Here is a 25,083-nt window from a genome sequence, read left to right as displayed (position 1 = left end):
AGATTCTTTCATTATGTAAATTAATTCTAAATCTATCACTAGAAACTTGAATCTCTTAAATTGGCAATAACAGATTTTTGAAATAGATCTGGTAAAGATTCCTGAAGGACTTTTAATTTTAGTTACACATACTTTACCGTCAGCACCAGTGATTGTCCCTAAAATTCTACCCAAAGCCCAATGACAAGGAGGCAAATTCTCATCCTTAAGCAAAACCATATCACTTCTTTGTTCATTGGATATCTGAAACTGCAGTATTTTGCTCTGTTACAAGTGATTGCAGTAACCTCTCTGCTAACGCTTCCGTATTATTTGAACAAACTTTGTTGAGTGCTGCCACCTTGATAACCTGTAACCAGTGTTTCTATAAATTCAGACTCTGGTATAGATGCGATTGGATGACCAACTAAAAAATACCCAAATGTTAAAACTTCAGATTCGTTAACATCATTAGACATAGGGTTAAAGAGCGAGAATTTAAAAGTCTTTCAATCTGAGTAATGATTGTGAGAAATTCTTCCATAGTGACTTTAGTACATCTTAAAAGAACAAGTTAGTTCTTTTAAGATGGTACCTGCTTCTCATAATCCATCAAAATTTGGTGATCTGGAACAAATTTTGTTTCTTATTATGCTATTTGCCATCATGAAATCTATAAGTAAACAATTTAAGAAGCAGTTACTGGAATGACAGATTTGTTACATCTTGCCAAGTAATATTTTACTCTCTTAATTGCTATCTGCTTTTGACTCATACAAATGTATTTATGCTGATTGGCAATTTTACTTTAAAAAGGAGTTTTCTGTGCACTGATTAGCCTTTTTATCCCTGTTTGTATTATTATGTAATGAAAAATCTGTATATTTGTGTATATGCAAGTAATACTTTGCTCTGAAAAAACAGAATTATCTACAGCTACCAAGTTTTCAACACACATTGTCCTCCATTTGAACACATGCACCTCGAAATCTGAATTTTAAATTTCAAATTTGTTTTTAGCTAAATTCAACATTAGAACCAAATGGCTATTAGTCTCAAAATGGCATTTTGCATTGTTTCACTTTCTGCATTGATTCACTTTTCAAACTGTTGCCAACAAATATTATCACCATGTATTATATTTAAAAAAACTAAATAATGAAGAATTTGTATGAATGCATGAATGTTTCTACATTGTGAAAAAACAACAGTACCTAGAGCCATCCAGTTTTGTATAACGTAGTCCACCAACCGACCAAATTTTGAATTTTGAATTTGTTTTATTAACTATTTCAAATTTTGTAACACTTTAATGAATTTTTTAATGATAAACTCAATGATTTCAAAGCGAGCAATGGCAACACTGTACGGAAAAAGAACATTTTTATCTCCAGCATGCGAGACTGTGTATCAGAAATTCTAAAAATATGCTGTTTTTAAATATTTTGTGATATTGCTGTGGTCTAAGTGTGAATAGCATGATATTTAATAAATAAAGGTAACACTCAAAATGTTAAAAAAAAAAACCCCGATTGGGAGTAATATAAAATATGCAATTTTTCAGATTTTCATTTTTATTTTTTAATGAATATTTTGGAAAAACCTGCGAAGCCGCAAAACATGAAGTGCGAAGTGGCGAGGGAACACTGTATATATATTCAATTTGCCTTTAAAATTGCTTCACCAACAAAGACAACAGATAATCCAACTAAATTTATTTTACTTATTCCATATATTACAAAGTCAGTAATATTTCAGATGTGTTGCACAAACAGAATATGCTGGTATATCCATACTGAATGTGACCATAATAAGTTTAACTACTGTGTAGTGTTAATGTGAATGTGACCATAATAAGTTTAACTACTGTGTGTAAGTTAACTACTGTGTGTAGCAAAACAAAGAGTTGAAAAGGTCTTTGGATGGCACTTTGGAATATTGCAGTTCAAGCTACTGTAATTTGTTACCTGAGTTTATTTCTCATAGCTGTGGTTCTCTTTGTTGTGTCAGGGTACATCATATTTACCAGATATGTTTAACAGGAAGAAATTTTGATAAATGCACTGGCCAAGGCAAAACTGTAATCTCCTGTATATTAAGAAGAGTATTGGAGTATAAAATGTAGTTATGCATTATCGTGCCTCTGCAATCTGTAGGATGTTTCTAAACATATGGAATAAATTAATATGTCTGCAATGTAATATTGAATGATTATAGTGCTAAATATGTTTACCAGATGGGAATGGAATTCATATCCAATTGTATCATATCCCATAACTTCCAGTGCTGGGCTGCTATGACAACGCATAATACAAGCATATACAGCTGCTCGATCTGTTTTGCCACGCACACACATCTATTATGACGTTGCATGAAGAAGTGGGATTCGTCTCGGATGATATCACATCATTCATGCATCCATGTACATCATTCAACATTGTTTTAGCTATAGATGCCACTGTTTATTAATGATAAGGAATGCAACGCCCCTTCAAATAGTTTGTGACCATCAAGATGACTTCTCACTATATATGCTACTGATGCCACACTCCATATTTCCTGTATTAAAGAATCAGGCTATGGTCTGGCTGTATGATCCATATGGTCCATTTGCAAAATATGTTTGTTGTGTCACTTATTAGTATATTGTACATTATTGTTCTTCCATTATCTAAGGCTATATTTTAGTCACTCAATCAAATTTGGACATAAACTGTTCTTTCTTACTTGAGGCATCTGCACATGTGTGTTCAAATAAACAAGGAGGAAACAGGATTCCTGTATGGAAAATCCATCTTTCTTTTTCTTTGCACTGATTCTAAGGGGTGTTATATGTAACCATTTGCATATATGCACTGCTAAGTATTTTCATGTCCTACCTTATTCTATCTATTATGCATATTTTACATTGATTGGTTATTGCATTCATGGTGCTGTAATTTTATCACAGCATTAATTTTGGTTAACAATATTTATACATCTACGAGGGTTGGGATTCAATATTTAGAGCTATTTATTTGCAATTGATGTTAAATAAAGTATTCACCAGAAATTTTTATTGTGTTTTAGTGTATGCATCACTATTATGTTAATCATATGGGCTTAAGTCCATAAATATGGCAGATAGTAGAGCACTTCTTCGCCCCTTCAAGTGAGTGAATCAGCCAGACATTGTGCTATGTATGTCTGAATATTGTCTGGAAAGTAATAAGAGGATTTTTCAGAAAATGCTTCTGCTTCTTTCACAGCATTGATTTCAGGTTATGTTCCAAAAATGAATAAAAATACTGCCCTTTCCTTGGTCTGTCTTTGAGGATGACTTTGAGATATGCTGTCACAGTTATACATGAGAATCACCTAAAACCCTTATACTACTGAGATTCTAATGAATTCTGGATTTTCATTATGATCCATAATGGAGCCTACTGGCTTTATCTCTCTAAAGTCTCATTGAACCTACTTATAACCTCCAAATGGGTTTGTTCAGAATCTTATAGCCATTGTCTTTTAATAACTACACTGTTCCTGTTTTGAGAACATAATGGCTGCACAGCTTTAGCTATATACTGAATTATTCTTCCAATCATAAGTACGAAACATTAGTAGAGAGAGTTCATTTACTGTAAAACAGGCTAGTTATCAAAACTACTACACTAAACAGTGTAGTATAAATAAGTAGCATTTTTCCCATTTCATTATATATATGCAGCTATGTTGCAGTTGTTTAGATTTTAATTATGTATTTAATATTAATAATATATTACTTAGTTCTTATGAATGCATAGTCTGTTATTTACATTTTCTTACAATGAAATTGCATTTACTAGCCAAAGCATATTTTTTTAACCTATCAACTATTCATAGTTTTTGATAATATTATATTTATTGAAATGTAGTTTGTCAGCTGCCAGAGGAGAGACTTTTAAATAACATGTGTTATATATATGTTGCTGATATGCATTAATATATGGCCAATAGTGTTTATTTTATATACATATTTATCCATATATGTGATGAGCATCAAACTTTTATACTTATTTAATGCTGTTTTATAATTGTATGGATAGCTATTCTAAAGATTTTAAAAATAGAACAGAAATTATGAAGTATGAATTATGAGTTACCACTGTCTGCTAAAACAGTAAAACAGAACAGTCAGAATGTCTTCAAATCTAGCCAATCAGCAAATCCGGGATCTTAAATTAGTTTCAGCTTTATTAATAGCTGTTGAAGAATCTTGTGACATAAATGACACAGTGCAAGTTTCACTTTTTGTTCGATTTATTTCATCTACAGGTCCTAAAAAAGAACTTTTAGGATTATTACTACTGAAAGATCAGACATGTGATGATGTGAATGCATGGAGAAACATCTTATTTCATTAGATAAAATTGGTTAAAAATTGATAAAATCAGAATAAGAAGATGCTTTTGAAAAAAAAAATGTTTACCATTGCATCATTCATAAAGAAGCACTTTGTCTGCAGACATTTCCAGAAGAAATTTGCAATATTTTGGAATTGGTGATCAAAATTATCAACGCGGTTGTAATCACCCCCAATTTAAAGAATTTTTAATTGAAATGAGAGTGAATACACAGATCTTCTGCTATATAATAAGGTATATTGACTTTTAAGAGAAATATTTTGACCCACTTCTCTTCTGTATTCTTAGAAATTAAAGAATTTCTGCTTGAGAAGGGTGTTGAATATTCTGAACTAATGGATGATCTGTGGATCCAAAGAGTTTACTTTGTACTAGACATTATGTTTCATCTAAATAATCTTAATTGTAAACTAGACAAGAAAGGAAACACATTTTTTTTTTTTTTTTTTTTTTGAAGAAGTCAATTCATTTGAAAACAAATTATCTCTTTTTGTTCAAGATTTTGAAACAGAAACATTTATTAATTTTCCAAGCCTGCTGAAACATCAACAAGAAAATAATTCAGTAATTAACATTTAGTATTTCAAAACAATAACTTGAAATATGAGGGAAGCTTTTCTACAGAGGTTTTAGGAATTCAGAATTATCATAGTGATACTAGCCTTTATTGAAAGATTTTTCAGTGTTGAGGTAACAGACTTGGATTTTTCTCCTTCTTAATATTTTGATTAGCACTTCTGAAATGTAATTACTCAAGTTAATAAACAAAGAATTATGGAGCTTCAAATTTGAACACCTTAATGCTGATATGGAAAAACTGGAAAAAAACTAATGTGATCATAGTTCATAGCAAAGCAAAAGTGGTCTCCTTTGAAAGACCTGGAGAAGGAAGACATACTGTTCAACTCCCTGGTGCAGTACTCTTGACTCATTAAGTTAAAAAAAAACAGCATTTGCAGTTCTTCTGCTCTTTGACTGTACATATTCAAGCGAGCAGTCTTCTTCAAACATGAACCTTATCAAAAATAAATTGCCTTATTGATGAGAACCTGGAATACTGCTTGAAATAAAAAACAATGATATACCAATTTGAGATATCTAAACTTTCAAGGAAATGCAAGGTCATTGTTCACATTAAATGGGTGTTTTATCATACTTTTATTTTAACGTAAAAAATATTTTTTGTCGATAAATAAGGTTCTTCTTCTTATTATTAGTATTATTATATCTTGTTTTATTTTATATTAGTAGTTAGTTTCAAGTTACTCCTAAAAACATGGTTCTTGAATGGAAATTTATCTCTCAAATGAAAAAAAAAAATTGTATTGCCGATCTTTGGCTAATGAGTTTGCCGACCACTAACCTAGGCTGATAGCTTGTGTATGCTTTGATATCTTCAAATAAACTAACACTATTATGAACATGTAATAGTGAAAAATATACATGCAATTTTTTTTATTGTTACATACAATAGATTAAAGGTTATTTCTTTATCTGTTAATAAACTCAGTTTATATTTTCAGTTATTCAATCTGTAATTCAAACTCAATAACAGTGATTACATTTTTGACAAATAAATGTCTTAACTTAAAATAAGGTGATGTGGAAATAGACTGAAGAAATTGCAAAACCTTTTGGGCAAAGAGGAAGGATATTTGTGGACTTCAAACTTTGTCAACTTATTGAACCCTTTAAATTATAAGGTTTTTTTTTTTTTTTTTTTTTTTTTTTTGAGAACTTCATCCTACTCTTAGAAAAATATATCTTAAAATATTATTTAAAATAGATCAGTATAGCTACTTTAAGTAAAGAAGTTATAGCTACTTTAAGTTAAGAAAATAAAGAAAAGTTGTAAGGTATTTTCTTTTTCCTTTCTGCATATCTTCGTTGTGTAATTGGAAGCATACTCAACACATAATTAAGAGGTCTAGATTTCAAGTTCCAGCAAGGGCACCGCACATTTTTCACATCTCCTCCTGCCTTTAAAAAAAAAAAAAAAAAAAAAAGGTTAATGACATGACAATAATTTATAAGCAATAAGATATTTTCACCCCCCTTTCTGCGTGCCTTCAATGTGTAATTGGAAGCATACTCATTCCAAGGTTCGAGTCACAACAAGGGCATTGCACATTTTTCATCTCTCTTGCTTCAAAACCCCCAATGACTCTACAAAGTATCATATTTTTTATTAAAAAATTTAATCGTAATTTTGATTTTGGTTTTTCAAAGATTAACCAAAAGGCTTCTTCCATTGGTAAATTGGATTTTCTTGAGGCTTTTGATATTCACAAAGATTTAACATGTTTAGTGAATAATTTTAAGTCCAATCCAGTCCTTCCTAATGCCTTTAAAATTCTATTATCATAATTCTTTATTAGTTTTGTCGATAGATGGTGTGGCCTCCTCACATTTGGTACTACTGTAGGGTAAAAAACCGTTACAGAGGTTGCTTTCCCTTTATTCAAGGGCGCACCAGCGGCCGAGCGGTAAAGTCGCTGAACACTGGTAGTTCGGTCCGAGGTTTGAATCCTGCGAACGGGCTGGCTGCATGGGTGTTTTCGTGGTTTTCCCCATGTGTAACGTGTATACGAGCCAGTTTCCCTTAGAAAGTCCTCCACGAAAGGCATCCCTTCCCTTTGGCAGATAGCCCTAGTGTGCTTTGCCATAATTAAATACACCACACCACCCTTTATTCGAGGTTCAGTCTTGGTGCGTGAAGGTGCAGTTGCCTTTCGCTTCCTATTTTTTTACTTCCTTGATTTGTTTGCGTTTCAGTCTATGTGTTATATGTTTGATCAGATAGCCTGGCTCAGTAAAAGTAGGCGGGCAGTGTAAATCTGATTCAAAATCTGGTTACGACCACGTGTGTGCTGATAACGACCACGTGTTTCTGAGACTCCTTTGCCAATTCTTTATTTTTCTTCTTTTTCACTTTCTAGTAATTTTGTTCTGATGAGGAGGGACCTTTAGCTGCCCTCGAAATCGATCGAGTGTTTTAATATATGTTCGCTAAATACAAGGTTGTTATTGTGATTTTAATGCATGTACATCTTTGGAGTATAGTCATATGCAAGAAAACTCTTAAGAAAACTTTGAAGATTATCTTGTGTTTTAAATATCACATTATGTATGTCCAAAAAAACTCATAAGTTTTCTTAGTAAGTACGAAATAATTTTTGAGTTCATGTTTATATATAATATTTGTAATGTTACATAATTGTGTAATTTACTTATGAATAATAAGAATGTTATTTATTGCATAAAGTTTTGATTAGCATTTCAGATGTTAATTGATTTCATTTTATCTTCAGAGATGTTTAAAGTACCCAGGAAATATCTTCGAGGACTGGAAAATTTACCCACAAAAAAGAAATAATTTTTTCTATTTAATTAAGAAGAATTATTTTGCTTTGAACTGTATTGAAATAAAAATAATTATGCATTTTTTGTTCCTATTTTATATATAATGTGTTTATGTCTTTCTTTTTAAAAAGCAATAAGAATATATATCTTGAAAATTAAAACATGAAAATTGCTGATTTCTATTTATTATAAGTCGTGTAAGAAGGAACACTAAATTCTAATATGCAAAATAGTTCTTGCTGAGAACTTTCCATTCAGATTTTATTGAAATACAAAATTTCAGCTATTAAATATACTGTGTGATAAATATTGATGAAAGCATTTTTATACTTCTTTAGATTTCAAATGTGCTTTAATAATATTTCTTCAGCATAGGGCCCAGAAACATTTTTGATTATCAACCCGTTTGGGGAATTCTTGTACTTTTATTGATCCATCTGTTTTTTAAATTAAAATCACCATTAAAGAATGTTAATTTTCATAAGGAAGTGTGAGATGAACACTTACTGTGATAAATTAAATTGTTACTTACCACACATTAGCAGAAGGAATCTAATAGGAGATCTGTAACAAAAGCAATAACATTTAACTTTGATTATGGAGCTTTATGATATATTGTAAGGAGTCTGGATTAGTATGTGCTTTATTTGTTCCTTTGTTGTGTATAGAATTTAACATGATATGGGATTATGTAAACTTATTAAAAGTAGCAAAATAGAATTTTTATTCAGTTCCTACAAAATTTGTGTTCGATTCCAACAAAATAATACTCAGGACTCGTAGCGGTCCTTACAAGTGCTTATAAGTCCTTATATTTGAAAATAAAATATAAAGGCCCTTATAGGTGCTTACTTTTTCTTTAAAGACCTTATTTTTTTGTTTTTAGTGCTTATTTTTTGCTTTTAGTGCTTTTTTTTTTAATCCAATTTTTATTAATCTTTTATTAATCAATAATTTTAATTTAAGCGCATTTTTTCCCCGTACCAAAGCCGAAATAAACAACTTTTCTTTCTTATATGCAACGTCAAATGGTGAATCATACTCCCGAAAATTGCTTTCCTCCCCTTCCTCTGCATCATGGAGGTAGGAAGTAAGAAGGAGTCGCCCTAAACAAGTTTCTCCGTACCCTGCTCTGAAGCACCGGCGATCCCTACGTGGTAACCAAAACATTGGGTCATTTACCATTGAGTTCTATGGGATTTGACGCGTTCGGGTGTAAATATTTTGTAATTACGTCGCAAATATACATATAAATGTATATATTTTCTTTTTCTACAACACTTCAAAGTCCTAAGTATGTGAAAACAACATATTTTTAAACAACATTTCATTCTGAACGGAATTAAATGCTATACTTTTCACAGGACAGTTTTCTCAGAATGGTTTAATTTGAATGAAATATTTTCACATGTTTTCGTTAATTACATTAGAAAAAAAAATTAAGGTAATTCGATTTTATTCGGTTAAGGTACAAAAATTAAGATCAAAGTTTATTGTATTATTAATATTAAAATTATGCATTATTTCTTTTCTATTTATAGAGCTTCTTCCTAAAATACTTTCTTAAATATGACATGATTTTTTGGCTTCTTTTAAATCGAAAAATGTAAATCAATTTATAATTAATGCTCTATTCGGTTCATTTTAAATTAGAGAATTATTAGGAAAATAGTATTTGACTTTCTCTGAACATTTCTGAAAGGGAATAAAATAAGTTTTTTTTTTTTTTTTTTTTTTTTTTTTTTTTTAAAGTATTATTTAAAACTTGTAACTGAGTTATTATAAAATGTAAAGGGAATAATTCTTTTAATTATACTTATCAGATTTTTTTTTTACCCTTCATTTCAACAATACATATTCCAAAACTCTTTATTACGTTCTTAAGTGCGCATCTCATAGCATTTGCTTTACAATACCTTTTAACAGATCGCTTTCCAATACGAACAATTCTTGCTTAAATAGTTTTATAACATATTTGTCAACAGGATTTCAATTTATGTTTACAATTCAATATTAAGGTTATTATATATTTAGATAACATTTATAATCATTATAAATTAGATACATTTAATCATTAGATTTCTTCACAGTACTATCACAGTTGTTTATAAGTGAATAAATTCTTCATTTCAAATACATTTATAAATAATTTAATGAATATTTAAGTATTTTGTCAAAGGCAGATACATGCTTTTTGCAAGCACATGCATAAATACCCATACATATTTCCTATTTATCATTTCCGGCATGTGCAAATCTTTAATTTCCGTGCATTCACTATATTTTTCGTGTAAAGTAATTTACACTAATTTAGCATACACCCGAAAGTTTTACATAAAAAATATATATGAATATAATTTGAATGAAAATTATAAGTATTATTTTTAATACCCACTCAAAGGTCAGTTTTTCTTCAAAATTCCTCCACGATGGCATCTCTCTCTTTAGGCAGATATCCCTTGCATGCATTACTCTATTTAATAAAAACTTAATCTGACCTATGTTCCTAATTACAAATATTTTAACATATATAATTTTATATTTACATTTAGCCATCAAGTTTCAAACTTTTCAAATCTTCTAGAAAATAAATTTTGGCAGATCTCTTTTAGCAATTTTCTTAAAATCTATATTTTTGTAGTGCAACAGCTTAGAATTTTATAAAACAAATTCATAATCAAAATCGCTGTTGTTAGTTATCGAAAAATAACCAAGATGTGATTTTTGCGTAAATGTCAGTAAACTATACAAATTGCTATTATCCATCACACTATGAATGTTTCTTTCATGCGAGAGTGTCCCTTTTTCGATTTCTATGGAACTGTCGTGTGTCGAAATACTATCAGAATTTTGTCAAGCGAGCTTCTGAATGTAAACAAAAAACACCCCGTCTGGTGACCCAAGCTTCAAAGCAGTGCTTCACTTCTAGCGCGGAATGGCCCCTCCTCCCTTTCCTACCTCCATGCTCTGCATTAACGTAACCTATGGTGCGCGCGAGAGTACAGACAGGTGCACGTCGTTCTATTGGCCAAAGAATTGCGAAAACGTAGAAAATTCCGGTACATTCGGTATTCTTTTCCTCCCACCCAAATACTACACACGTTTGAATTTCTATCAAGATTTTAATAATTTGCATTCTCATTCCTCGTGGTCAGTTCATATTCGTGTTTATTATGATCGTTATGCTTATATTATGAGTATATGTATGAATATTTATAATAGTATAGTTGCAGTAACTGCTGAAGTATAGATAAACTTCCAAAAATGGGTGTGTTTTTACACAGATTAGCTTTCTAAGGAATAATATTCGGAATGGCTTAAATAAAAGGAAAGTAATCAAATAGTCAAAATAATTTCATTTTCTTTGCCAATGCATTATACAGTACGGAGGTTGTGAGTTTCTCCGCAAAATCTCTGATATTGAAGCAGCGGACATTTTTTGGTCACTGTCCAATCTGGATTGAATAGGACTAAAAGTTTTTGCGGTCTACCCAACCCAAGCGAAGATTGATTCTATTCCGGAAATTTAATACAGTCTGTTGAAAATTAGAATCAGAAACACCCCAGATTAGTAAGTCTCTTTCTTTATTTAGTTCTTTTTTCTCCGAATACCGGCAGGAGTTGATTCCGATTGCGTAATATCCCGTATGGAAGAATTATGCCGCACGTATTGTGCAATAACGTTTGCGGTATTTCGCATTGATAATTAATTTTGATGTTCAGTCTGAGATTTGTTTATGCACACTTAAAAGAGTTTTACTGTGCTTTCTACGCCGAATATTTCTCAGTTCCGTTGGTTTTTATATGATGCACATATCGAAATGTCAAAATAATTTATTTAGCTTAAATTTAAATCTAAAGAACAGCTACAATCTCCCACACTCCTCTTTTTCCAGTTACTATCCGGAATATTCGGGAATTTCGAGTATGCGGGTTAGTTAAGCTTTTACTGTTAAAGGATGACTGAATGAAGCAATTTCCTGTCTTCTGATTTCAGAAATGTGCCTCTTTATTACTTAAATTACTTTGCTTGGGATATATCTTAAGAAAAAACTGTTATGCAATGAAAATTTAGAAAATGTTCAGAATTTTGATTTAAGTTAAATTATTTAAATATTAATATGAGTGGAAAAATAAATTGTATTTATTATTAGGTGCCAAACGAATACAATTAAAATGGCTTATTATTATTTATTTTCTATATTTTCAACTGAAATATCATCATTAAATTTTGTAATATAGTTTATTATTGCATAGTTTTTTTTCTCTCATTGTAAACTAATTCTGTAAATTGAACTGTTATTTAAAATTTAAAAAAAAAGTTCATTGTTTTCCATTGTTGAGGTAATGCTCATTCTCTTAATAAATATTGCATAGCTCATATTTTAAATTACAAGTCTAATTTTTCTTTAAAGGTTATGCAGTTGTGTATAATGTAATTAGACAGGTGCTTATTTTTTCCTTAAAATGTGCTTGAAAAGTGCTTATAGGTGCTTATTTTTTTAACTAAAATGTGGCTATGAACCCTGATACTTCATAGATGAAGAACTGATATTCTCAAGCATATCTCTTGTCTAAATATTTTAAGTTCCATATGTTTTTATATTTATGATGATTTACAGTGTTATTAATGGTATTTATTTTCTTGGGTTCAGTTCTCTTAATTATATGACTTAGCCAATAGACATAAGCCATCATATGAACTTAAAAGTAAGTTTTTAATATACTAAGCAATCACACAATTTGATAAGTTTCCTTCTTAATCTCTCTATTTATCGTGTATTTGATCCTTTGGTGACTTTTGATCATCATAATTTCATCATTCAGACTTGGGATTTGATACCGAAATTTTAGAAATCGGTTATCTGATGGTAATAGTACTTGCTTTTTACACAAAGAAATAAATAGTTAATTCCAGTGCAAAGATTTTGAAGTAATTAGCTAAAGCTGTGTCATAAAAAGTCATATCTCAGATAATCCATCGTTTCATAAAAAAGTACAATTGGATCTTTTTAATGTTATTTATTTTTGACAGTATGATATTTTTGAATATATTTTACATGAAACATAGCTGTATCTCTTTTAAAATTTTTAGAGAACTGTTCATCTAAAGCAATTGAAAATTTCAAATAATTAATTTTTTAGATAATCCATGATCTAGCTAATTTCTATTGCAAAATGTGAAATGGCTGCTCAATGAATTAAAAAAAAATGTTGTTGTTTAAAATCATATTGCACACATTTAAACTTTTTCTTTTTAAGCATTTTGTTGTAATTTAAATTACATAAAGGGAAAAATGCGTGATTGTAATTAAAGGGGGAAAGATGGAAAGAGTGGAAAAGTTTATTATGGTTATCATTTTTAAATAGCTTAACATATATCCCATAAATGGAAGCAAGAAAACATGTAAGATTTATTTTAATGAATACATTATTTTTATGTAAAATCTGTTCCACAATCCTACTTTATTTTAACACTAGGTGAGTTTTAAGTATCAGCTGAGAGTGTAAATTGAGAGAGAGAGAGTATTTTGGCAGCTCTACCACTGTACTGCTCTCCTGTATTTCCTGTCATCTATAACTGTTGGGTTTTTTTTTTTTTTTTTTTTTTTTTCAGTGAATGCATGTGCTTGTATTGAGTTGTTTGTGCTAAGAGATTATGCTTACATTTTAGAGACAAGTTGCTGAGTATTCAAATTACTATTTGTTTTGCAATGCCTTGAAATTTCAAACCGTGTAAGGACCAATAACCTTAAATTTGTTCAGTTTTTTTAAAATTTATATCTATCTCAGTTTTTTTAAAATTTATATCAATTTATTTGCACAACAGTTCAATGTGCGAATAAACTTTAGCTAGATTTTACTCTTTCATGTTCAGTTAGTGTTTTGGAATTGTAAATTAAATTCAAGGTGGATGAATCAGTTGTAGCATATGAATATTAAGAGAGAAATTAGTTTAATCTTACAAACCTACAATGAAAATTAATATTTCAATATAATTACTTAATGGCATTGTATAGGTTAAAATTAAGAAAATATATCATATAAACAAACTTAAAAGTGAAAGTGTATGTGTAGAATTATGTAGATAGATCCAAAAGTTACTGGCTTCACATATAAAAAATTGGTTGGCAATAAATGCCTCTTGTAGCCATATAGTAGCAGTACTAATTGAAAAAATTGAAAGTTTCATTTGAGAAATCACATTTGATTTGAGAAATCAAATGTGTTTTATTTTTTATTGTTTACCAAATGAAGTGAAGTGCTAGTTTGTTCTGAAATGTTTAAAACTGAATGCATGTCATTTTGTGATTAAATTTGGTCTTAATCCCAAAGAGATGAAGCAGTGCTTGGATCATGTGGATGCTTTTTTGTTTCCATCCTGTTATACAGTGAAAGAATGGGTTAAACAAGTTTGCATAGGTGAGAATCTATAATGCATGATTCTCATGAAGGTCAATCATTAGAAACATTAGAAAATATTGCTCAGACCCTAGAGGAAATAATGTTGTTGTTACTAATCTCCATGCCTAGGAATATACTAGACGAGGTCCACGAGTCCATTCACCTTTAAAAAATCAAAAACAAGCTTAGGAGACCCGTAAAGGTCCACAAGAGACAACTCCAGGCACTCAAGGATATGTGCCGATGATGCGGGTGCATTGTGACACTTAGAACAAATTCGGTGCATCTTGATACCACTCTCAAAAGTAAGTCTCAGGTGCCCACCGAAGAATCGGGAAAGTGCTGTCTGAACACATCTTTTTCAATCCATAGCAAGGGATCTTCCTGGACAATCGGCTTGATACCAGGGATGACTTGGGGGAACGAGCCAAATTTGCTTTTCAGCATGTCTTCTAATGGAATGCAGTTCAAGATATGTCAGTGAATTGATAATTGGCAAAGGTTCTTCAGAAGCCTCCTTCGCCAGAGTGTCTGCTATTTCATTCCCCCGTATATCAACATGGGAAGGAATCCACTGAAGATGCACTTCACAGAGTGACGAGACCTGCCTAAGTTTGCTAAGAATTGCAGCTCCAGCCCTATCACCAACTCTTTGCCAGTTTGAAAGATATTTGATAGCGCTACGACTGTCAGACAAAATCCATACTGCCTTAAGATCTGTAAAGTACAAAACAGCATTTAGTCCCTCTTCGATGGCTATAAGCTCACTCTTAAAAACCGAACTGAAGTCAGAATTTCTTTTTTTTATGTTAACAATATTTCCATTTGTGCATTTAATGACAACACCACTACCGGAGCGAGAGTCCTCGCTTTTACTCCCATCAGTATAGATGAGGGTAGCTTCAGCGGGAATTGCATGTATAGTTTGATTGCATGTATAGTTGAGATTGTCGTAACAGGGCCGGAATATCATTTTTCTTGGAAACTCGAGACGAAAGTTCCGCATGGAACCCGACTCCAGGGAGTCTCTCAGACGGATCTAAACATTGTTTCAAGGAATGTTGCTCAACATTACAGTCAATTATACCAGCATACTACTCAATTTGACAAAGTGGAATATTTTTCTTAAGTCTTTGGTTATTACTCCAGTGCTGCAGAAATTCTGAAGTTCTATTCTGGGAGCCATAACTGAGAAGTTTATTATAATATTTTATGAGGCCTGCATTTCTTCTTAGACTGAGGGGTTGAAGGTCTGTTTCATACAACGCAATTTTATTTGGGCAACTGTTGCACAAGCCAATTATAATGAGAGAAGCACTAAGTTGGAGTCTTTCCAATTTCTGGAGGTTGGTGGAAGAGGCACAACAGTAAACGGGGAAACCGTATTCCAAAATAGGTCGTATGATAGTTGAGTAAGCAGTTCTCAAAGTGCAAGCATCGGCTCCCCAATCACGTCCCGAGATATACTTCAGAATGTTTAGGCGTTTTCTGCCTTTAAAAACCAGCGCATCCACGTGTTTGTTACTAGTGATCTCTGGATCGAGAACGAAGCCCAAATATTTGGGATGTTTGTCATATGTTAGAGGCAAATTATTCATAAAAATCTTTGGATGATAATTATAAATCTTCTTTTTGGTGGTTAAAAAAATAACAATAGATTTAGTTGGATTAAAACTCAATTTGTGGTCTTTTGAGAATTTCCACACTTCTTCAAGGATAAAATTTATATTGGCCTCAATTGAACTCACATCTGGGCCAGAGCTCTAAAGGGCAATATCATCCGCAAATAAATCAACTTCACATCTCCTTGATATAATCTTCTCAATTCCAGCCAAATACAGGCAGAAAAGAATTGGGCTCAACACAGAACCCAGGGGGATGCCTTAGCTCAATTTAAAGGCGTTTCACGTAGTGGAATTAAGCTTTACTTTTATCAGTCTATTTCGTAAGAAATCTGCGATCCAGATCAAGGCCAAAATCTTCGTAGAGTTTAACTATTAGATTATGTTTCCAGACACGGTCAAACGCCTTTGACAAGTCTAGATAAGCAGCCACGGTATGATTGGTAGGTCGCTTGTTTTCGGGATCTCTAATCTTCTGGCTGAGATAGACCAATTGATCAGTGGTGCTATGACCTCTTCTGAAACCGTATTATTCTTTTGGTAGGAGGTCGTGGGTGTCCAGGTGAAAGAGCAACCGCCCCATGATCACTTTTCCATGACTTTATATGCAATGCTGGTTAGGGCAATGGGTCTAAATCTCCCAGGAGATCCATCGGTTTGGACAGGTTTCTCAACAGGTATAATTGCGGCTCTTTTCCACTCTTTAGGAAGGCGTCCTAGACTCCAAGATTGATTTACTATATTCAGAAATTTCTTTTTTTCCATTAGTGCCAAGATGCCTAATCATTTGGCCATGGATACCATCAGGTCCAGGAGTTTTGGTCAAGTCAAGATCCTCAAGTGCCATCTCCGATTCATGCATGGAGAAGGATTTAAAGAAAAGGGGATTGCCTGAGACAGCACTACGACATCCATATGCAAGATCTCGAGACCTTTTTCTCATTTTTTTATCAACTTCTGTAAAAGTCATCTCACTTATCTCCTGGTAATGTGCCCCGAGGAGATCAGCCGCAGCTTTTTCGTCTATAGGGATGTTGCCATCCGTATCTAAGATAGTATTACATCTCTTTATCTGAGGTTGTTCATTGCTAATATTTTCGATCAATTTCCACAATTTCGTGTCAGATGATGTAGCATCAAGTCCCTCACATATATCCATCCATTTTTTCCTCTTAAGTAGCACATAAGTTCTTTTTATTTCTGCATTGACTTTGTTCATCTCTGTCCTGTTTTGCTCTGTATTATTGTTTTTTAATTTGAGTCGCAGGTTTTCTCTCTTCTGGAGTAAAGTTTGCAAAACCGGCGAATCATGAGTAAAGTAAGGATTAAAAAGCTTTACCCTTCCTCTAGGTATAGTTCTTTTAGCTGCCCCAAAGAGCATGTGCTTAAAAGTAATCCAGTTAGTATCAAGGTCACTTGAATGAATGCTAGGTTCAGCCAGGGTGTCAACAAGACTACCAAATGCCTTCCAGTCTGCATTAGCAAAATTCCAATATTTTTTACGATTAAGGAAAGTACACTGTTTCTTCTTTATTTCAATTAATATTGGAGAATGGTCACTCCCAATATTCTTCATAACTGTCCAGGTGCAATTTGGAAAGATAGTGGGGCTTACTATAGACAGGTCAAGGGCTTCAGACGTGTTATAGCTATATGAAGAGTGCGTTGGAATACCATCATTAATGATCATGAAACCTGAGTCATCAACAGAATGAAGAAGATTAAGTCTCCTCTGGTTCTGGGAAGAGCAACCCCACACTGGGTGCTTAGCATTTAAGTCACCCAGAAGTAGAGTATTTCCAGATAAAAGATTATCAAGGACTCCAGGCAGATTACCAATGTTGGGAGGGTGATATAAATTAAAGATGTTTAGTGGTTCACCTCTCCACAAAACAGTGACGCCTTGCAACTCTAAATCTGAACCAGTGGGTACATTATAACTTTTGGAAATATAGTTGATGTCTCTGATAAGGAAAACAAGGCCACCGCCTCCTTTCGCGTGTCTATCTAAACGGATGATGTTGTATCCCTTAACTTTTAGTTGAGAATTCTCTTTCAGTTTAGTTTCCTGTAGAGCGATAATTTGAGCTCCCTGGTCTTCAGCCAACTTCAGTATTTGGTCAAGTTTAGATTTCGCTGCCAATGTTGAAATACCATTGACATTACATTGGATTATTTTAAGAGTTTGTAATCTAGGAGACTGTAGCTTAGTTTTCGGACGAGGTCCTCTTCCTAAACCTCGAACGCACCCCTTTTGAACCTGTGCGATGGGCGATGCAGTGTGGATCACATTAGAAAGCTTCATGACTCATGGGTGGAGGAAAAGGGTAGCCTCTGTAAGTCGTGAGACCCGAGCACCAATGGTAGAGGACTGACTTGGCTCAGATGCCTGTAGGCTTTAGCTGGGTGTAATGGAATAGCCTTCACGCCTAGGGTGGCCCTACGAGGAGTATACACTCCCGACGTACTTCGCCTATTCCACCCAGTGCCACCCCCTCGCCATGTTGAGGCAGCCTACAGGTCTTGAGGGGAGAGGAAATAATGAGTGATAGAAGATTAAAAAATCAAGAAAATAGCTGCAAGATTGGATCTATGCAAAACAACTGTTTTAAAAATATTCATACTTCTTTTAGCAATTTAAAAATACCAGTACAGATTTAGAAAGCTTGACCATCCTCGTACAGCCTGGATTTATCTATTATCTGTTCCCCAGACTGAAATGTGCTTTAGTTGGAAAGAAATGTAATGATGATGATGGTGTGAAAAGAGCAGTTATAGAGCATTTTGATGAAAACCTTCGTATTACTTTTTCAGGAATATAAAGTTGCTCAATAAATAATATGAAACGTTTATCAAGGTACAAAGAGATGATATTGGAAAAGTAAAACATTAAAATTTTCTGTAATTATTTTAGAAGTATAACATGGCAGAAACTTTTGGATCTACCTAAATACATATGGAGATACACAAGCATGTTAAAATATACCATTATGCCTATCTTACTTATATAAAATTATTTTCTTTGTAATATTTGTATTCTGCAGTTAGACACTGATAAAATACGAACCATGGAAATAGTTGTAACTATAATTGATTTTGATGCATAAATAGTTTAGGAATCTTGACAGAGTAGGAAATCGATTGGTGAAGTGTACCATCAAATAGATTAACAGCTCATAATTTTTTGTACTGTTTATTTATTTACTTATTTTGCCAGTGAAAATAGATATTTATCTCTGTGTAGTAGTGTTCCATTAAAAATTGTTTTAAATGTTAATATATATTTCAATTGAACATTATAACATGTCTCATTATATTTTTATAAAGTAATTAAAAACACACCTTTTTAGACAAAATCCATTTTATTTATGAACAAATCACATCCATTTTAAAGTATTCATACAGATCATCAAAATAACTTAAGGGAATTTTTCAAAAGGATGAAATGCATAATTAAAAACTTGTGAGACATATAACTTGTACAGCTTGAATAGTACAAAAAATGTGAGCAATGTCAAAATTCGGATTTTAAACATTGAGCACATATTCAGAAGGGTTGTAAAGAACTGCTAAGAAATACTGTAAAATATCTGTCAAATAAACCATGGATGTTTCGAAGTTACTACAGTATGCTTCAGTTTTTCTTCACCTAAGGAAGGCTGTCCATCACATGCATTACAAATATTAAAGATATTGAATCGTAAGTTATTTCAACTTCGTATCTTAAAAATGATAAATCGCCATAGGTATGAGCACTGGTGATTACTATAATATTCTCTGTAAAAGAAAAAAGATTAAAAAATTTACTTCTCAGTAACACTGTCATTTTATCAGTTTTTTATTTTTTATTTATTTATATATCTTTATGGTGACACTATGTATGTTGTTTCTGTTTAAAATCTGTATATGGTTAACTTACTAATTAGCTTATCCAGAGGTAGAATTTTAAGTTTTATTTTCTGCTAACCATTAACATTGCAGAGTTTTTATTGCCAGGAAAATATACGCATTTTAGGTATTTCTGTGCTTTTATTTTTATTAATTAACAAGCAGATTTAATATTAAGATAGGACTCTTTGTTTCTTTTCTGAAATTTATAAAATTCATAAATCTGTATTACCGTAATTTATTGCTCTTTAGAAAAATCTCATATCAGTTAAAAATTCTATTTCAGTTTCTGTAATCAAATTTAAGCTAGTTTTGGACTTTTTTGTTTATATTAGGTTTGAAATTCTGAGTGTAAATAAAGTGTAATACTTTATAATTTCTATCCATTTCTTTTGAATGTAAATTCAATAGATACTTTAGTGAGTAAATGTTAAACATTTCATTAAATAAAGTAAATTTGAAATTACTTTATTATTTGATTGTAAACATTATAAAAGGAACTTCAGTAAATGATTGCAGTGAAATAACTTTAAAAAAAAAAAAAAAAAAATCTGCTTATATTGATTGTGTAACGAAGTGCATAAATTTTAAAAAAAATATATTTTGCTATATCTTTGGGTAATGGCACATTAAAATTAATCAGTGTTTATCGAAGAAGTATTACATGCCAGTCCAAAATTAGCTGAAATCAACCTTGGAACAAGGTTGGTTTCTTAAAATACTGTCCATCTCAATGGAACAATACTCCCCCCCCCTCCGAAAAAAAAAAAAGGAACAGAAATATTCTGAGTAATTCTTCTAGTGAATTAACATATTACTCATAATCTAAATCATGAGAATATTTTTACTCCATGAAGGAAAAGGACTTCAAAATTCGAGGTTTGTGCAAAACCAAAACCTATATAATATTGATTTTCTCCTAATTTTGTAATTGATATCTATGTAATAATTATAACACATTTTTGTATCGTTTTGTTTACTTTTTGCTGTTTGTCTTCAAATTTTATTGCACTAAAACAAACTGTATTATTTATAGACGTCTGTAAATTTCTGACAGAGTTTTCCCATTGATTTCGTTTTATTATTTTGATTTAATTATGTCATGTTATTAAGAGGATTTAATTACACCATGTGATTAAGTACATCATGTTTTAGAGTTAATGATTTCCATCAATTCTGATATACTGGGTATTTTATATAATCTTACCTGTAATGAAATCTCCTCTGGTATTTTCTATTTGCATGGGTTTTGTCTGTATGTGAAATGGAAACCTCTTGCATTTCGTACTCCATTTGATACAAATCGTACTAGAAATGGCCCTGGGGTAGAATCTGGGATATAAAAAATTTGGTTATGTTCCAGAAGATAGATTTTTCTCATGCTGTATCAGATTAAAAAAAAACACATCCTAATTTTTAAACCTCATTCTTTATCAGAAATTTCATAATTTCTGAAAATTATTCGGACTAGTAAATGTGATCTCGAATTAAAATTCAGATATTTAACTCAGAGCTGTGCCTAGATATTTTTTCACCTAAGGCAAAGTGGTAAATTCGCACCCCTATATAAAATCGAATTTATTTACAAATTATATAATTTTATACTTAGCAAAAGCAATTGTTTTAGAGCTATCAAATTTTGAATAACGTAATCCTCTACCCGAATATGGGCATCTGGAAGCCCTAATTTGGAATTTGTTTTAGTATATGTTTCATATTTTGTAAAACTTTAATGAATTTTTGATTAAAAAACTCAACGATTTCAAAGCGAGCAATGGCAACACAGTGTGAAAATAAAAACATTTTTATTTCCAGCGCACGAGACTGTATATCCTAAATTCTAAAGACATGCTTCTTTAAAATTATTTTGTGATACTGCTGTTGAATTGAATTTTATGGTTTAAGTGCGAAGAACATGATGTGTAATAAATAAAACGCAAAACGTTAAAAAAAAAAAGAAAGGCCGCTTTGGGCGATGCGAATAACCTGTATAAAACTTTTTAATTTATTTGCTTCAAGATATTAATATTTTCAGCCCCTTGCATTAGTTTACTGTTTTTTGATACCTTATATAAATTTGACGCATTAATATAAATGTAAAATAACAAAATAAAATTAAAATTTTATAAAATACGAGATGCTGATTTTCTGTCGCACTTTAAATATTAAATAACTTTATACTTTTAATTTAAATAACTTTATGTTGTTACTAGTTAAATATGCTTTCGATTTGGTTTCCTCAACTGACTAAGGCAAAGCAGGCCAGGACAATCTGCTTAAATTTTCGATCTGATTTGATTAAATGATTAAAGCAAAGTAAGCGAGAGCGACCTGTTTGAGAGGAAGTCTTTCGTACAGGACTTTCTAAGTCTGGTTTATTTAATTACGATTACGGGAAAGCACTGGAAGGCTGTTACGCAAAGCACTTGAGTGGAGAGATGGCTTCATGGAGGACTTAAACCACGAAAACGCCCAGGCAGCCTGTCCTTTCTTCGAGAATCGAACCACCAATATTCAGCGACTTTACCGCTCGGCTACTGGTGGCTTTACAGGATATTTTAAAGGAACCTGTTTTGTATTCACATTACACTTTAGCAAAAACGAGAAAACATTCATACAGCATGCCCATTCGCTAAGATTTGCACAGGGTCGAGCTCCCGGTATTCAATGGGCATATCCTTTCGGTCATTGGTGGTCAAGTAAGGCTTTACTTATTACAGAGGATTCTATTCTGGGAACAAAACGGTAAATGAAATCAACTACACAGTTCTAAGAGAAATTAAATGTGAGTTTATCAGAACGAAACTTCAGATTTTACGTTCATACAATGGTGGAGTCTCATTTCATGCAAATGAGTTCCACCTTTGTAAGAAATGTGCTGTTACTGAACCGTAATTCCAAATCTTAATTACTAAAGTATTGAGAATCTGGAGTTAAGATTTTTCATAATCCATATAAAATCTAAAGATTAACCATGTCATTATCGAAGGAAGTATCTGTGTATGGTGGAGATTTGAGCAAAGTATAGAACGTCTAATATCAGCTATAGGACTTAATTCTGCACAATTCTATAATGGAAAATGGGGAAGGGATCTGACAGTAAGGTACATTTAAGGTTGTTTAAATTTAGCATTACAACTTAACATTTAAGGTTAAGTTTAAATTTTAAGTTTTTTTATTAATTCCTAATATATTTTTGTAAACTGAAATCAATTCTTTGTTAATTTCAAACAGATGCCATTTCTTTCGTTATGAGGTCATGATAATAGTCAGTAATTCTAACATCAGCATTTTGAAACAAGAACTGACAGCTGTGGCAACTTGTTGTAAATCATATCCTAGTCTCTTAAGAATTTTGGATGTATAAAATGAATGTGCTGCACATTTTCTATGGGAGTGAAATCGGTTATTTTTCATAGTGAAATAATTGGAAACAAATGAGTTCCACCTTTGTAAGAAATAGGCTGTTACTGAACCATAATTCCAAATCTTAATTACTAAAGTATTAAGAATGTCGATTTAAGATTTTTCATATTCCTTTTAAAATCTAAAGATAAATGTGACATGTAAAAATGTTACGTAAGGAAGGAAGTAACTGTGTATGATGGATATTCGAGCAAAATATAGAATGTCTAATATTAATCATACGACTTAATTCTGCACAATTTTTTTTTTATGAAAATGTAAGTTGTCATCCAATATGACCATATGTAGTTTACGGAAGTATTACTCCGCACCATTACTTTATTTATTTATTATTATTTTACGTTCTGATTAACAGAGATATCCGTTGATATTCATCTTCTAATTTTTAAACCAATCTAAATATGTATATGTATAAGTGAAATCCCACTTAATCATCACGAGATCTCGGAAACTACACATAGGATTGACTTGAAATTTTGCATAGTTACTCATTCCACGATGTAGACTCGCACTAAGAACGGATTTTACGTCAATCCTGTCCAAAACGGATTTTTGTTATACAATAGAAGTTTCTCCTACATTTGGTTTTCAAATCCAAGTTCAGAATTTTCTTTTATTATTGCCAAATTTAGATATGAAATACATTGTTGACAATGAATGCATTTTCCTTTAAAATTATTAGATTGATAACCAACTTGCATCTATCCAATGAATACAAACAACATTTAAATGATAAGGTTAATAATAACATTTATATTTAACTGTTATCTGAAGTTTCATAAAAATAAATGTTATTAATAAGAGAAATAAATTATTGTGATGAAACATAATGTTGTTATTTATAAAAATTGCCATACATAAAAAGTCAAGAACAAATAATTATAAGTGATTAACAAATTTGATAACAAAAATAATAACATTTATTTTCATGAAACTTATGATAACAGTTAAATGTATATAAACCTTAGTTTTATGTTAGCAATTTTTCTTTCCTGGAATAGGCCAACTGGGGATCTCGCCACGTTAAATATTGGGGACGCATCCCAATATACAGTACCTCATTGATAATGGGGAAATCTGTGTATGACAGATTCAATGACTGGTACTATATTTTCCGATTTTAAATAATTATAAATTCGAAACTAGATATTTCGTCCATATAAGAAGTCTAGGTTCACATTCAAGTAGATAGTGTGCCTAGAAAAGCGGGCAAGTATCAGCTAGTTGTTTATATTTGATGCCTTTTTAGACAAATTCTAACATTTGAACGCAAACTTAATCCAGACAGTAGAATGCTTCGTGAAGTAAAAATTATGCAAATTGCCTTTAGTATGCAGTAGTATCTCCCAATAAGGTGTACCCACTGGGCCAGATATTGTGCCCCTTAAATACAAGTGTCCCTTCTTGACATGGTACATACTAAAATAATGCAATTTAATTAGAAATTCGGGATATATCAAGCTTTAAATAAATGATATATAAATAATTAACATAGCCACGGGTATTTATATGAATTTGAAGCTGATGAAAAATGATAAGGCTTAATTTAAAAAAAAAAAAGTTTAATTAAGTGTATGAAGCAGAAATTTATTGAACGTAATTCGCTATACGTGTTTGATTGAAAGTTTATGCATTGCAAGCATTTTTTTCCATATAGATATTAAAGTCACTGATGATTTTAAGTCCTTCATTGTTACCAACAGTTATCATGAATTATTTTTTTTTTTAATTTGAAGGTGTATTTTAAGACATTTGTATAGTTCTTTATATCACACTTTTCGTGTGGCTCTTCTTTGTCTTCCTCATTGATTTCCAAGCTATTTTTGTTGAAGCTCACATTATCAACTACAGTTGAAATAAAAGATTTTATATCTTCAGTACACAAGTTTTCATCGATTTCTAAACAAACTATTCGTTTTCATCCGCAGTATTTTCATTCAGGGCACTCGAAACTGGAATTTCAAAACCTTCCTTCTTAAAACAATGCTGCACACAACTTTATGACAAGGATTTAG

General features: G+C 31.6%; 2 protein-coding genes across 2 annotated transcripts in view; one reads left to right on the top strand and one right to left on the bottom strand.

Annotated features, from left to right (window-relative positions):
• The window catches only part of eIF2D (eukaryotic translation initiation factor 2D), a 42,661-nt gene extending 34,837 nt beyond the window's left edge, over positions 1-7,824 (top strand). The window contains exon 7 of the mRNA XM_035365165.2: positions 7,676-7,824. Within this exon, the coding sequence (XP_035221056.1) occupies positions 7,676-7,740 (65 nt within the window). The 3' untranslated portion in view covers positions 7,741-7,824. The remainder of the gene's footprint in view (positions 1-7,675) is intronic.
• Positions 7,825-18,807: 10,983 nt separating this feature from the next.
• The window catches only part of LOC118193986 (uncharacterized), a 33,025-nt gene continuing 26,749 nt past the window's right edge, over positions 18,808-25,083 (bottom strand). The window contains exons 7-8 of the mRNA XM_035365159.2: positions 20,850-20,974; positions 18,808-19,531 (exon numbers count right to left, since the gene is read on the bottom strand). Of these exons, the coding sequence (XP_035221050.1) occupies positions 20,877-20,974 (98 nt within the window). The 3' untranslated portion in view covers positions 18,808-19,531; positions 20,850-20,876. The remainder of the gene's footprint in view (positions 19,532-20,849; positions 20,975-25,083) is intronic.

Source organism: Stegodyphus dumicola, chromosome 6 (genome assembly GCF_044657685.1).
Source record: "Stegodyphus dumicola isolate Sdum_Otavi_A_Nest chromosome 6, ASM4465768v1".
NCBI lineage: Eukaryota > Metazoa > Arthropoda > Arachnida > Araneae > Eresidae > Stegodyphus > Stegodyphus dumicola.
Note: the sequence above shows the minus strand (reverse complement) of the source record. Positions and strands in the feature narration are given on the sequence as shown.